Source organism: Procambarus clarkii, chromosome 28 (genome assembly GCF_040958095.1).
Source record: "Procambarus clarkii isolate CNS0578487 chromosome 28, FALCON_Pclarkii_2.0, whole genome shotgun sequence".
In the NCBI taxonomy this organism is placed as follows: domain Eukaryota; kingdom Metazoa; phylum Arthropoda; class Malacostraca; order Decapoda; family Cambaridae; genus Procambarus; species Procambarus clarkii.
This window is the reverse complement of record NC_091177.1, coordinates 5,494,020-5,509,920: the sequence shown is the minus strand read 5'-3', so window position 1 is coordinate 5,509,920 and position 15,901 is coordinate 5,494,020. Positions and strand designations below refer to the sequence as shown.

The window sequence follows — 15,901 nt, the reverse complement described above, 5'->3', positions numbered from 1 at the left end:
AAATCTATTTTTATGCTAAAATTATAACAATAAAGGATTTGATCGATGTCTTAAAGACACCGTTCATTATTTGGAAGACTGTTCCTTACTCTGTGGGTAGAGGTAGGGTAGGTAGATGTAGATAGGTAGTCGTAGATAGGGAGGTGTAGATAGGTAGATGTTGAAATTAAATTGAAATGAGGTTTGGGTCGTTGGCTCAGCGTCTGGAAGATCATTGTGAGGATTCTCGGCACATCCAGCCAGGTCACGATTTGATTGATGAAGATTAATAAGCCACCCAAAAGGTGGCACGGGCATGAATAGCCCATAAGTGGTGGCCCTTTTGGAGCCATTACCAGTATCAATAGCTGATACTGGAGATCTGTGGAGGTGCGACTGCACCCTACAGAGAGGTCGTGACCTCTGAGCCAGGTCACCTGTATTATTGAGCTATATACCCCCCCCCCGAGTACCCAGGATTAGGGCGGAGGTCACCTGTGTTCCCCCCAAACCTTCTGAATTGTCCCATTGTTAACTATTAATGTACACAATCCCATTAAATTAAAAACTGCATGTATCAAATGCCATTAACAAAGCTGAATAACTGGTATGAGGGTTTTGGCCATAATAATATCAAAGTTTGAGTTTTTAAATGTAATATCAAAGTTTGAGTTTTTAAATGTAATATCAAAGTTTGAGTTTTTAAATGTAATATCAAAGTTTGAGTTTTTAAATGTAATATCAAAGTTTGAGTTTTTAAATGTAATATCAAAGTTTGAGTTTTTAAATGTAATATCAAAGTTTGAGTTTTTAAATGTAATATCAAAGTTTGAGTTTTTAAATGTATATGATTTTAAATGTTAATGATAGAATATTTATAAGGTCGAGTTTTACACTGGAGTGCCACTTGAATCACCGGAGTCGAGGGTGAAGTCCTCGTGGGCTCAGGTATCTTCCTCACACACAGAAGCGAAGAAATGGCTTCTGTTGACGTTACTAAAGATTACGGGGCTATTCATGCCCGTGCCACCTCTTTGGGGGGGGGGGGGCTTAATCTTAATCAATCAATCAATCGTTACTAAAAAGTGAACACACCTGTTAGATTTTAGATGTTGACAATTGGAGGCAACTACTGACAGGTGGTTCTGTCGTTATTGGTAGGCATGTAACAAGTGTTTAACTTGTTTATGAATCAGCGTCTAACTTGTTAATGTTCCACTACACTAACAAGCGTATTCTAGCTGCTATGATAACCGTTTCTTTGAAGGAAGGAAAAAGAAGAGAGTTGAAAGATGGGTGGATGTAAGCCCCTTCACGTGCGTGTGTTCAGATATGCTTGAGAGGCTCCCCGATGGGTAGGCAAAGGTATGAGATAAGTGTGAGGGGAGGTTACCTTCAGGTGCTTGAGGTGCTTCCGGGGCTTAGCGTCCCCGCGGCCCGGTCGTCGGTAGAGGCAAGCAGCTTCCTCACAACCTCATTCTCTCCCATTTCCCCTCCCCCCCCCTTATAACCAGTAGAGTTATAAACCCCTTCAAGTATTAATCGTCTCTCTCTCTCTCTCTCTCTCTCTCTCTCTCTCTCTCTCTCTCTCTCTCTCTCTCTCTCTCTCTCTCTCTCTCTCTCTCTCTCTCTCTCTCTCCCTCTCCCTCCCCTTCCTCCTTTCCTTCCTCGTAAGGCTGGCCGAGGTATCACAACCCATAAACAAAAGCTAAGGCACCACTGGACTCTAGAAATTACCCATCAGGAGCACCGGGTGAGACACTATCACCTTCCTGGCACTTTATGTTACTGAAGATAATGACTGTTCGTAGTAGAGTGTTGTTATAACCTCTGAAGATAGATAGTTAGGCCTTCTTATATCAGTAAATGTTCTTCTAGATCTTCAGCCTTGTTTCGATATCTTGAAGAGGAAGAAGGGGGGGGGGGGGGGGAGGGGAGATTACAAAATAATTTATTGATTTTATTTTATCAGATATTAAAAATAAAAAGTTCGTAGTGTTTACAAATGTAAACAAATGGGTTATAAAAGTTCTCTCTAAATGAGTACTGAACTTTTTCATTCCTTTGCCTTAGCGGCAATTCTATGCACTAATGATGCCAAAGTTAAACAAATTGTAATGTCGAGGCTTATATACCCTTTAAACACACACAAAACTTTCATGTTAGGTTTTTTTCCTTTTTAAGCTGTATGGATTATGTGCTTCGTAATGGAGCCGAAGTTTGTCCATCTAGGATTATGGTTCTATGTGACCGTCCCGTGAGATGAGGGGATGTTTCTTAGTAACACAGAGTATCTTAGTAACACAGAGTATCTTAGTAACACAGAGTATCTTCCCTCAGACCTCCTTCCTGGGGCCCTGATGCCCTCAGACCTCCTTCCTGGGGCCCTGCTGCCCTCAGACCTCCTTCCTGGGGCCCTGCTGCCCTCAGACCTCCTTCCTGGGGCCCTGCTGCCCTCAGACCTCCTTCCTGGGGCCCTGCTGCCCTCAGACCTCCTCCTTCCTGGGGCCCTGCTGCCCTCAGACCTCCTTCCTGGGGCCCTGCTGCCCTCAGACCTCCTCCTTCCTGGGGCCCTGCTGCCCTCAGACCTCCTTCCTGGGGCCCTGCTGCCCTCAGACCTCCTTCCTGGGGCCCTGCTGCCCTCAGACCTCCTTCCTGGGGCCCTGATGCCCTCAGACCTCCTTCCTGGGGCCCTGCTGCCCTCAGACCTCCTTCCTGGGGCCCTGCTGCCCTCAGACCTCCTTCCTGGGGCCCTGATGCCCTCAGACCTCCTTCCTGGGGCCCTGCTGCCCTCAGACCTCCTTCCTGGGGCCCTGCTGCCCTCAGACCTCCTTCCTGGGGCCCTGCTGCCCTCAGACCTCCTCCTTCCTGGGGCCCTGCTGCCCTCAGACCTCCTTCCTGGGGCCCTGCTGCCCTCAGACCTCCTTCCTGGGGCCCTGCTGCCCTCAGACCTCCTTCCTGGGGCCCTGCTGCCCTCAGACCTCCTTCCTGGGCCCTGCTGCCCTCAGACCTCCTTCCTGGGGCCCTGCTGCCCTCAGACCTCCTTCCTGGGGCCCTGATGCCCTCAGACCTCCTTCCTGGGGCCCTGCTGCCCTCAGACCTCCTTCCTGGGGCCCTGCTGCCCTCAGACCTCCTTCCTGGGGCCCTGCTGCCCTCAGACCTCCTTCCTGGGGCCCTGATGCCCTCAGACCTCCTTCCTGGGGCCCTGCTGCCCTCAGACCTCCTTCCTGGGGCCCTGCTGCCCTCAGACCTCCTTCCTGGGGCCCTGCTGCCCTCAGACCTCCTTCCTGGGGCCCTGCTGCCCTCAGACCTCCTCCTTCCTGGGGCCCTGCTGCCCTCAGACCTCCTTCCTGGGGCCCTGCTGCCCTCAGACCTCCTTCCTGGGGCCCTGCTGCCCTCAGACCTCCTTCCTGGGGCCCTGCTGCCCTCAGACCTCCTTCCTGGGGCCCTGCTGCCCTCAGACCTCTTTTCTGGGGCTCCTGCTGCCCTCAGACCTCTGGACCAGGTGACGGTAATTGAGGTCATTGACGCGTTTCCGCCGGAGCCGACCCTGGTTACTGGGTCATTTAGTCATTTGTTCGTCTTATCAGGGTGGTCATTACCTGACGCTGGGGTCCCGGCTGTTGGTGGTGGGCGAGTGTGAGTTTTAGTCCTACAGCCTGCCAGGGCCACCACTTGTTTTTAAAGATCCAGGAGGCTTAAAGCTTTCTTCCCCTTTCCCCCACTAAGCTTTCCAACTAAGCTTACCGCCACTAGTTCTCACCCCCCAACCCTTCTAAGCTTCCCCACCCCAGCACTACTCTGTCAGGTTAACGACCTCTCCTGCAGGTCATGCTAAGCTGGTACCTGCTAGGTACCAGATTCTGGTAAGAGTTGAGCAGCTACTTTGACCTGTGGAGACTGTGTAGGAGGAGAGGGGAGGAAGGAGGGTTACCTTACCTTGAGGTTACCTTGAGGTGCTTCCGGAGCTTAGCGTCCCCGCGGCCCGGTCGTCGACCAGGCCTCCTGGTTGCCGGACTGATCAACCAGGCTGTTGGACGCGGCTGCTCGCAGCCTGACGTACGAGTCACAGCCTGGTTGATCAGGTATCCTTTGGAGGTGCTTATCCAGTTCTCTCTTGAACACTGTGAGGGGTCGGCCAGTTATGCCCCTTATGGGAGGGTGAGGGAGAGGTGAGAAAAAAAGGGTATGGCGGGACCACATACTCGAGTGGGAGACATTATTGACGCCATGCATGAATGAGCTGACAGGAATGGAAGGTAAATGACAAACGAAGCCAGTGTCATAGAGTTTGAAACACAAGGCAGCGACCGTCATGGCTGGCTGGGTTGACTGAGTGTGTGGACACGTATACACAACAATATGTATGTAGCGAGAAATTTGTACACGGAGGGTGTAATTGTCCCTGCGGCAGACGCTTAGAGAGGAAACTTGTAGGGTGTAACGTATTGCGTCTCTCAGTAAAACTGGCTGCTGTGTCTGGAAGCACAGAGTCCCACGGAGTGATTTAACCATAGAAAGTGTAAAGTGAATACTAACCCCCTAATCCCATCATTCTGTTATCATTGTGTATTCTACTGGATGTTCTACTGGGTGTTCTACTGGGTGTTCTAATGGGTGGTCTGCTGGGTGGTCAGCTGGGTGTTCTACTGGGTGTTCTACTGGGTGTTCTACTGGGTGTTCTACTGGGTGCTCTACTGGGTGGTCTACTGGGTGTTCTACTGGGTGTTCTGCTGGGTGTTCTACTGGGTGTTCTACTGGGTGTTCTACTGGGTGTTCTACTGGTCTTGAACCAGTGGTCATAAGTGGTGTAACTATACCTTGAAAAATATATATGTCAGTTATACTCATGTCCAGTTTAGTGTCTGCTGTTTTTTCCTTACATCTAGGTATTATTTCTAGCTGTCTGGTAATTCTCTCTTCTCGAAGGGAGCCAAGATATCCAAACTAGAAATAAGAGTTTATTTACTTCCCGCTTAAAATTGCACTAACACTTAAGCTATTGGAACCCGCCTCAGATAACTTAAATTGTAACCACAAGAACGACGACTAGTGGAATATCTCATAATATATGATGCAATCCATGGTAGTGTGGTATTAACATTTGATTCACTTGTATCAACAGAGATTCGAGCTTCCGCATCAATGGCCCGGTTGATAGAACAACAGTCACGTACTTTTGAGATCTTAGTTCGAATCTCCTATGATCGTAAATGCAATTTCTCCTAAGTAAATGCAATTTCACATGCTTATGGAATATATTGGACCCTCAAGTTCCAAACTTGAGCAATAATGCTGCAACCTTCTGGAGTGTGCGAGATGTTGCAAGAAGTGTAGAATCGAACAAGTGAGACGTCTGGGCGGCATCATTCAGTGTGTGTGACCACCAGAGGTCACACACAACTCATCTTCGTCTTCCCAGGAAATACAGCAAATGAAATATCGCCTGAGCAGCAGTGGAGGCTTTCAAGGAGAGAGAGAACTTGGCAAGTTTATGCTGGAGTTAGAGGATATATATATATATATATATATATATATATATATATATATATATATATATATATATATATATATATATATATATATATATATATATATATATATATAAGGCACAACTCTCCTAAACACGAGAGTGAAGTATACAACTTTAGAACACTTTCCCACCAGGAGACTCGAACCCTAGCCAGCACAGAAGCCTTCCAGCAACTGGCATAACAGGTACGCCTTAACCCTCTCCACCACCTGCTCAGACCCTTAAAAGAGATGGTAATTTCGGAGTATTTAAATACACCAAAGATCACCACCTCCCAAGAGCACTAGAGCAAGTGAGGGGTCATTTAGACGTTAATTTCATCAAGTCCCTGTTAATATGGGAAGACACAGTGTCTATGCTTAAGGCACAACTCTCCTAAACACGAGAGTGAAGTATACAACTTTAGAACACTTTCCCACCAGGAGACTCGAACCCTAGCCAGCACAGAAGCCTTCCAGCAACTGGCATAACAGGTACGCCTTAACCCTCTCCACCACCTGCTCAGACCCTTAAAAGAGATGGTAATTTCGGAGTATTTAAATACACCAAAGATCACCACCTCCCAAGAGCACTAGAGCAAGTGAGGGGTCATTTAGACGTTAATTTCATCAAGTCCCTGTTAATATGGGAAGACACAGTGTCTATGTTTAAGGCACAACTCTCCTAAACACGAGAGTGAAGTATACAACTTTAGAACACTTTCCCACCAGGAGACTCGAACCCTAGCCAGCACAGAAGCCTTCCAGCAACTGGCATAACAGGTACGCCTTAACCCTCTCCACCACCTGCTCAGACCCTTAAAAGAGATGGTAATTTCGGAGTATTTAAATACACCAAAGATCACCACCTCCCAAGAGCACTAGAGCAAGTGAGGGGTCATTTAGACGTTAATTTCATCAAGTCCCTGTTAATATGGGAAGACACAGTGTCTATGCTTAAGGCACAACTCTCCTAAACACGAGAGTGAAGTATACAACTTTAGAACACTTTCCCACCAGGAGACTCGAACCCTAGCCAGCACAGAAGCCTTCCAGCAACTGGCATAACAGGTACGCCTTAACCCTCTCCACCACCTGCTCAGACCCTTAAAAGAGATGGTAATTTCGGAGTATTTAAATACACCAAAGATCACCACCTCCCAAGAGCACTAGAGCAAGTGAGGGGTCATTTAGACGTTAATTTCATCAAGTCCCTGTTAATATGGGAAGACACAGTGTCTATGCTTAAGGCACAACTCTCCTAAACACGAGAGTGAAGTATACAACTTTAGAACACTTTCCCACCAGGAGACTCGAACCCTAGCCAGCACAGAAGCCTTCCAGCAACTGGCATAACAGGTACGCCTTAACCCTCTCCACCACCTGCTCAGACCCTTAAAAGAGATGGTAATTTCGGAGTATTTAAATACACCAAAGATCACCACCTCCCAAGAGCACTAGAGCAAGTGAGGGGTCATTTAGACGTTAATTTCATCAAGTCCCTGTTAATATGGGAAGACACAGTGTCTATGCTTAAGGCACAACTCTCCTAAACACGAGAGTGAAGTATACAACTTTAGAACACTTTCCCACCAGGAGACTCGAACCCTAGCCAGCACAGAAGCCTTCCAGCAACTGGCATAACAGGTACGCCTTATATATATATATATATATATATATATATATATATATATATATATATATATATATATATATATATATATAATATATATATATATATAATATGGGCTTTATTAGGCGTCACCGGCCAGACTGCGGAGGAAGGAGGGGAGGGAGAGACAAACTAGCAAAATCCTCCACAGGTAAACCGCAGGTAATTTTTTTCTTCCCACACCAACTCAGGTTCTAATGTGTGCCCTCCCTCCCCCCCCCCCCCCCCTACGCCTCACCCACCCACACCCCTACACATCGCACCGCTGGTCACCGGACACACACACACACACACACACACACACGTACACGCACACACGCACGCACGCACGCACGCACGCACACGTCACCATTTACCACAATTACATTCACCCTAAATACCAAGAAAGGCAAAACGTCGTCCATTCGTCCATTTGACGTTACGTGTCTCCCCCCCCTTGGTCCTCTCCCTCTCTCCCTGCTTCCTTCTCCTCCCTCTCTCTCTCTCTCTCTCTCTTCCTGACTACTTCCCTCTCTCCCTTCTTCCCTCATTCCCCTCACTGAGCCACATCAATAAGACCCATGCACCACTAAGACCCATGCACCACTAAGACCCATGCACCACTCAGACCCATGCACCACTCAGACCCATGCACCACTAAGACCCATGCACCACTAAGACCCATGCCCCACTAAGACCCATGCCCCACTAAGACCCATGCACCACTCAGACCCATGCCCCACTAGACCCATGCACCACTAAGACCCATGCCCCACTAAGACCCATGCCCCACTAAGACCCATGCACCACTCAGACCCATGCCCCACTAAGACCCATGCCCCACTAAGACCCATGCACCACTCAGACCCATGCACCACTCAGACCCATGCACCACTCAGACCCATGCACCACTCAGACCCGTCATGTACCACTAAGACCCATGCCCCACTAAGACCCATGCCCCAGTAAGACCCATGCCCCACTAAGACCCATGTACCACTAAGACCCATGCACCACTAAGACCCGTCATGCCCCAGTAAGACCCATGCCCCACTAAGACCTGTTTTGACGGCTTCCTACATGTAGAAAACTTAGAACGTAATAAATATAATGTTTCAAGCCTTCCAAATGCCAGAAAACTGATAACAGAGAAGATTATAGTAGAAAAAAAGAGAGGGGGTTGTTTTTCCTACGTAATGGGCAGTTTTTACCGATTAGTGACGGAACAGAATTCGTCACTGTAGTGAGGACAAGTAGGTCTCTACAAAAGTTTCCCCAAGTGGCAGCTTAGGCCTAGCTTAACTCTTAGCCCTCATTAAGTACACCGGGGGCCCTTGCTAACCACCACGCAGGGTTGTTACCGCCCTGTAATCATCCAGGTAGGCTGGTAGAATTGCCAGTAGAGGAAATTTCAGCCTCGATATAGGAATAGTTGTTAAATATATATTTATATATATTTTTTTAAGGATGGAAGGGGAGGTGAAAGATGGTTTGTAGAGAGTGGTTGATGTGGAACAGACAGGTGAGCAGGGAGGTAGGGAGGAGGGGGTGTTCCTGTGGAAAGGGGTGGGGGGGCGGGACAGCCAACACCCCCTCCCCCCCCCCTTCCCCTCTTCCACACACCCATATTATCTGCTTTGTCCTTATAACTGCCTCTCTTCATATTTCCGGTTCTTTTTCATATTATTTACTGTTTGGGTTCAACATGGCAGCCTAGTGTCCAATCATGTGCGTCTCTAGTCTATAGGAGTGTGTCCAGCCATGCGTCTCTAGTCTATAGGAGCGTGTCCAGCCATGCGTCTCTAGTCTATAGGAGCGTGTCCAGCCATGCGTCTCTAGTCAGTAGGAGTATGTCCAGCCATACGTCTCTAGTCTATAGGAGTGTGTCCAGCCATGCGTCTCTAGTCTATAGGAGCGTGTCCAGCCATGCGTCTCTAGTCTATAGGAGCGTGTCCAGCCATACGTCTCTAGTCTATAGGAGTGTGTCCAGCCATGCGTCTCTAGTCTATAGGAGCGTGTCCAACCATGCGTCTCTAGTCTATAGGAGCGTGTCCAACCATGCGTCTCTAGTCTATAGGAGCGTGTCCAACCATGCGTCTCTAGTCTATAACAGCGTGTCCAGCCATGCGTCTCTAGTCTATAGGAGCGTGTCCAGCCATGCGTCTCTTGTCTATAGGAGCGTGTCCAGCCATGCGTCTCTTGTCTATAGGTGCGTGTCCACCCATGCGTCTCTAGTCTATAGAAACGTGTCCACCCATGCGTCTCTAGTCTATAGGAGCGTGTCCAGCCATGCGTCTCTAGTCTATAGGAACGCGTCCAACCATGCGTCTCTAGTCTATAGGAGCGCATCCAACCATGCGCCTCTAGTCTATAAGAGCGCGTCCAGCCATGCGTCTCTAGTCTATAGGAGTGTGTCCAGCCATGCGTCTCTAGTCTATAGGAGTGTGTCCAGCCATGCGTCTCTAGTCTATAGGAGCGTGTCCAGCCATGTGTCTCTAGTCTATAGGAGCGTGTCCAGCCATGCGTCTCTAGTCTATAGGAGCGTGTCCACCCATGCGTCTCTAGTCTATAGGAGTGTGTCCAGTTATGCGTCTCTAGTATATAGGAGTGTGTCCAGCCATGCGTCTCTAGTCTATAGGAGTGTGTCCAGCCATGCGCCTCTAGTCTATAGGAACGTGTCCACCCATGCGTCTCTAGTCTATAGGAGTGTGTCCAGCCATGCGTCTCTAGTCTATAGGAGTATGTCCAGCCATGCGTCTCTAGTCTATAGGAGTATGTCCAGCCATGCGTCTCTAGTCTATAGGAGCGTGTCCAACCATGCGTCTCTTAGTCTATAGGAGCGTGTCCACCCATGCGTCTCTAGTCTATAAGAGCGTGTCCAACCATGCGTCTCTAGTCTATAGGAATGTGTCCAGCCATGCGTCTCTAGTCTATAGGAGCGTGTCCAACCATGCGTCTCTACTTTATAGGAGCGTGTCCAACCATGCGTCTCTTAGTCTATAGGAGCGTGTCCAGCCATGCGTCTCTAGTCTATAGGAGCGTGTCCAGCCACGCGTCTCTAGTCTATAGGAGCGTGTCCAGCCATGCGTCTCTAGTCTATAGGAGCGTGTCCAACCATGCGTCTCTTAGTCTATAGGAGCGTGTCCAGCCATGCGTCTCTAGTCTATAGGAGCGTGTCCAGCCATGCGTCTCTAGTCTATAGGAGTGTGTCCAGCCATGCGTCTCTAGTCTATAGGAGTATGTCCAGCCATGCGTCTCTAGTCTATAGGAGTATGTCCAGCCATGCGTCTCTAGTCTATAGGAGCGTGTCCAACCATGCGTCTCTTAGTCTATAGGAACGTGTCCAGCCATGCGTCTCTAGTCTATAGGAGCGTGTCCAACCATGCGTCTCTTAGTCTATAGGAACGTGTCCAGCCATGCGTCTCTAGTCTTTAGGAGCGTGTCCAATCATGCGTCTCTAGTCTATCGGAACGCGTCCAACCATGCGTCTCTACTCTATAGGAGTATGTCCAGCCATGCGTCTCTAGTCTATAGGAGCGTGTCCAACCATGCGCCTCCAGTCAAAGATCAAGCTCATGGAATTAAAGACCACTTGACTGACATAAGATTATATGAATATAGATTGTGGGCGTGGCGCGGTGATGTACGTCGTGGGTGAGTTATGGCGCCCTTCGCCTGCGTCTTCTTCCGGAGTTGTCTCTCCCAGTTCCCGCTGGGGACGTCGACGACCCTTCAGCGCCTTCGTCGGCGTGAGGTGTCTTCGTGTACCTCTCCCTCACACAGGTGCTGGCGAAACCCCCCCCCCCCCCCCCTACGTCCCCTGAGAACCCAGATAGGTCTCACGGCCCCTCTAAATAGATAATCACTAGGTTCCTCGCCTCGCCACAAACCTAGTGAGGTCCCACGGACCCGACGAAGATGAAGCCGCCTCGCCAGACAGCTCTTGATTCGCAGAATTCTGCGCTGTGGTGAAGAAGTTTGAAGGCAAGTGGTCACAGATCTGGCCGCGAGGGGGAAGTTGATCCTCGAAATCACCATAGGGTAATGCAGGCGCCTGGCTCGACCCTCCTACAGGCTCCCTCCATCACATACTCTGAAGAAACTTCCAATTTTAGAAACTTCTAAATTTAGAAACTTCCAAGGCCCCGCACACACACATACACCTGTGTGTGTGTGTGGGCCTGTGGCTGAATTGACAGCGCTCTGGACTCGTATTCCTAAGGTCCGGGTTGGATTCCCGACGCCGGCGGAAACAGATGGGCAGAGTTTCTTTCACCCTGATGCACATTTTCACTTAGTAGTAAATAGGTACCTTGGAGTTAGACAGCTGTTACGGGCTGCTCCCTGGATGAGTGTGTGTGTGTGTGTGTGTGTGAAAAAAAGTTTGTAGTTAGTAACAGTTGATTGACAGTGGGGGGTGCGGGCCGAAAGAGCCTTGCTCAACCCCCGCAAGCACAATTAGGTGAATACACACACACACACACACACACACACACACACACACACACATACTAGACTAGTCCCAGAACTAAGAGGCATGAGTTATGAGGAAAGGCTGCGGGAAATGCACCTCACGACACTGGAAGACAGAAGAGTAAGGGGGGACATGATCACAACCTACAAAATCCTCAGGGGAATCGACCGGGTAAACAAGGACGAACTTTTCAACACTGGTGGGACGCGAACAAGGGGACACAGGTGGAAGCTGAGTACCCAAATGAGCCACAGAGACGTTAGAAAGAACTTTTTCAGTGTCAGAGTAGTTAGCAAATGGAATGCATTAGGAAGTGATGTGGTGGAGGCTGACTCCATTCACAGTTTCAAATGTAGATATGATAGAGCCCAATAGGCTCAGGAATCTGTACACCAGTTGATTGACGGTTGAGAGGCGGGACCAAAGAGCCAGAGCTCAACCCCCGCAAGCAAAATTAGGTGAAAAAATTAGGTGAGTACACACACACACACACACACACACACACACATACATTGCATGTTACAAAATGTTGTGAGCACGATCCCGAAGCACAATCAATCACCAGAGAGTGCCAGCTCGTTTGGAAAATAAATCACACCTCTTCCCCTCTCCTCCGCTCCCCCTCCCTTCCCCTCTCTTCCTTCCCCTCCCCTCCCCCCTCCCTTCCCCTCCAAGTGAATTCCGGACAAGAGCCACCTTTTGAGACCAATTGATAAGTCCACAGTATATTCTTGCGAGGATTTAACGCCAAGAATCATCATATTATTACCTAATAGTGTTTGTCTTGAGTTATCAACCCGATTCCTTGTCTCTGATGTGTATAATCTGCACGAAGACTAGTAGCCTCTAAATTGTGATGATTTTATATCAATTTTATCACGCTCTAATACATGTAATTTGCTCCAACATTTCGACGTGGGTTTTGGAGGGGGGGGGGGGGGGGGAAATTGTGTTGGGGTTCTGACGCTAATTTAATTCTCCTATTTGATTACTTTTTGTTTTCCCTCTTTGTTACATTAGGGGGAAGTTTTCTGTCCAGCTTCTTCTACACCTTCTTTTCCCACGTAGATGTTTACGAGAGTTCTTGCTGTTAAGTGTGTGTTTATAGGGCATACTTGACGTAGATGTTTAGGGAGTTTGACGATGTTTGAGAGGCCTGGGAGGCGGACACGTCATGGTGGGGCTGGTGAGCGGTGCCAAGAACGGAAATAAGAGCAAAATGCGGGTGTTTGAAGAAGTGGGGAGAAATAATAACCAAATAAAAGTAGAGAGAGAGAGAGAGGGGAGGGGGGAATACTTAAATAAGTTAAGGGGGAGAAATGTTTAAAAAAGTGGAGGGAAATACAGACAACGTAGAATAAACGAGCTATTTTGGACTATATGGCCCCGGGGGGAGGTGGACATGGTCCAGGGGGGAGGTGGACATGGCCCGGGGGGAGGTGGACATGGCCCGGGGGAGAGATGGACATGGCCCGGGGGAGAGATGGACATGGCCCGGGGGAAGGTGGACATGGCCCGGGGGAGGTGGACATGGCCCGGGGGAGGTGGACATGGCCCGGGGAACATGGACAAGGCCCGGGGGAGATGGACATGGCCCGGGGGGGAGGTGGACATGGCCCGGGGGAGAGATGGACATGGCCCGGGGGAAGGTGAACATGGCCCGCGGAACATGGACAAGGCCCGGGGGAGGTGGACATGGCCCGGGGGGGAGGTGGACATGGCCCGGGGGAGAGATGGACATGGCCCGGGGGAGAGATGGACATGGCCCGGGGGAAGGTGAACATGGCCCGCGGAACATGGACAAGGCCCGGGGGAGGTGGACATGGCCCGGGGGGGAGGTGGACATGGCCCGGGGGAGAGATGGACATGGCCCGGGGGAGAGATGGACATGGCCCGGGGGAGAGATGGACATGGCCCGGGGGAGAGATGGACATGGCCCGGGGGAAGGTAGACAGGGTCTAGGCACTGTCTATTTCTAGACAGAGGTTTTATTTAATTTATTTTTCTCTTTTGGCAGGTTTGTGGCTCCACAGGCGTCCGAAGCAGCCAGATGTCGTTCATTCAATGGTTCGAATCCCTCCCAAGGTTAGTGTCGAACCTTAGAGTACCTTATACTATCTTCAGGTTTTTCTTTGATCTGCAAAATTTTGAAGACGGCATTAAGGTCATTTTGAAGACGGTATTAAGGTCATTTTGAAAACGGTATTAAGATCATTTGAAGGCGGCATTAAGGTCATTTTGAAGACGGTATTAAGTTCATTTTGAAGACGGTCTTAAGGTCATTTCAAGACGGTATTAAGGTCATTTCAAGACGGTATTAAGGTCATTTCAAGACGATATTAAGGTCATTTGAAGACGGTATTAAGGTTAGATTCTTCGTTATAAATAGGTCAACTAAAAATCTTATATATTTGTCAATAAAATTTAATCGCAATCCATCACTTGTTAGAGTAAAACTTTGTTGTTTTTAAGATATCGAGAATAAACAAGACAAATGGGGAATAGGGCTCGAGATATTCCCTCATAGAGTAAGACAAACATGGAATTTTAAATGCTTAACTATTGAAACTAAACAGAAAAACCCAGATATAACATAAAAAAACGGGGAAAAAAAACATGTTTCCTGACTGAAATCATCCAGGGGAAAAAAAACAGAATTTCGGTTATATACATAGGAGCAAACAGATATTTTGGTGCATACAACAGAACAAACGGAACCCTGGTTGCTTACAACAGAACAAACAGAACCCTGGTTGCATACAACAGGACAAACGGAACCCTGGTTGCATGCAACAGAACAAACGGAACCCTGGTTGCATACAACAGGACAAACGGAACCCTGGTTGCATGCAACAGAACAAACGGAACCCTGGTTGCATACAACAGAACAAACAGAACCCTGGTTGCATGCAACAGAACAAACAGAACCCTGGTTGCATACAACAGGACAAACGGAACCCTGGTTGCATGCAACAGAACAAACGGAACCCTGGTTGCATACAACAGAACAAACGGAACCCTGGGTGCATACAACAGAACAAACGGAACCCTGGGTGCATACAACAGAACAAACGGAACCCTGGTTGCATACAACAGAACAAACGGAACCCTGGGTGCATACAACAGGACAAACGGAACCCTGGTTGCATACAACAGGACAAACGGAACCCTGGTTGCATACAACAGAACAAACGGAACCCTGTTTGCATGCAACAGAACAAACGGAACCCTGGTTGCATACAACAGAACAAACGGAACCCTGGGTGCATACAACAGAACAAACGGAACCCTGGTTGCATACAACAGAACAAACGGAACCCTGGTTGCATACAACAGAACAAACGGAACCCTGTTTGCATGCAACAGAACAAACGGAACCCTGGTTGCATACAACAGAACAAACGGAACCCTGGGTGCATACAACAGAACAAACGGAACCCTGTTTGCATGCAACAGAACAAACGGAACCCTGGTTGCATACAACAGAACAAACGGAACCCTGGTTGCATACAACAGAACAAACGGAACCCTGGTTTATTATGCCTGGTCTCAAATTACTTTCCCTGCCCCCCCCCCCCCATCGGCCTCTGTTTGCAAGACCGTCAATGCAATAATGCCCACAACTCATAGTGGTATTATTGCAACTTTGTAACATTGTAGGATAGCTAAAGCATTGTAAGATAGATAGCTAACATTGTAAGATAGCTAACATTGTAAGATAGATAGCTAACATTGTAAGATAGATAGCTAACATTGTAAGATAGATAGCTAACATTGTAAGATAGATAGCTAACATTGTAAGATAGATAGCTAGCATTGTAAGATAGCTGTCTTACAAAATTGTAAGATAGCTTAAGATAACAAACCCATAATTCAAGTGACGTGTGCCAAATAACTGGTCGTGTCTAACTCAAAGGGTTAACTAACCCTTAGCCCCGAAATCATCTCAAGATAACCTCAAGATAAAGGAGGGAAGGAATTGCTCTTCCTTCACTGGGGGGACGGAAGTTCCCTTATATCCCTTCCCATATAAAATCTGGGGGATGACAGATTTTATATGGGAAGGGGGTCACCGATACAATCATGGGGGAAAATTAAATTTATTAATTTATTGCCCTTAATCTTACGTACATAGGTTGGGGATTTATCTTTGTTTTTGGAGGTGTTATATACAAGGCAATGAAATAGTGCTCGCCCCCTCCCCCCCCCCCTTCCCCCGGAGACGATGAACTGATCTTGTAAGATGTCTTAATCTTAACACTGCAGTATAAATTGCAGTGAAAATA

General features: G+C 48.3%; 1 protein-coding gene across 1 annotated transcript in view; it reads left to right on the top strand.

Moving 5' to 3' along the window:
* LOC138369348 (adhesive plaque matrix protein-like) overlaps positions 1–3,622 on the top strand; it is a 7,106-nt gene extending 3,484 nt beyond the window's left edge. Inside the window, exon 2 of the mRNA XM_069332587.1 lies at positions 2,320–3,622. Within this exon, the coding sequence (XP_069188688.1) occupies positions 2,320–3,622 (1,303 nt within the window). The remainder of the gene's footprint in view (positions 1–2,319) is intronic.
* Positions 3,623–15,901: the final 12,279 nt, after the last annotated feature.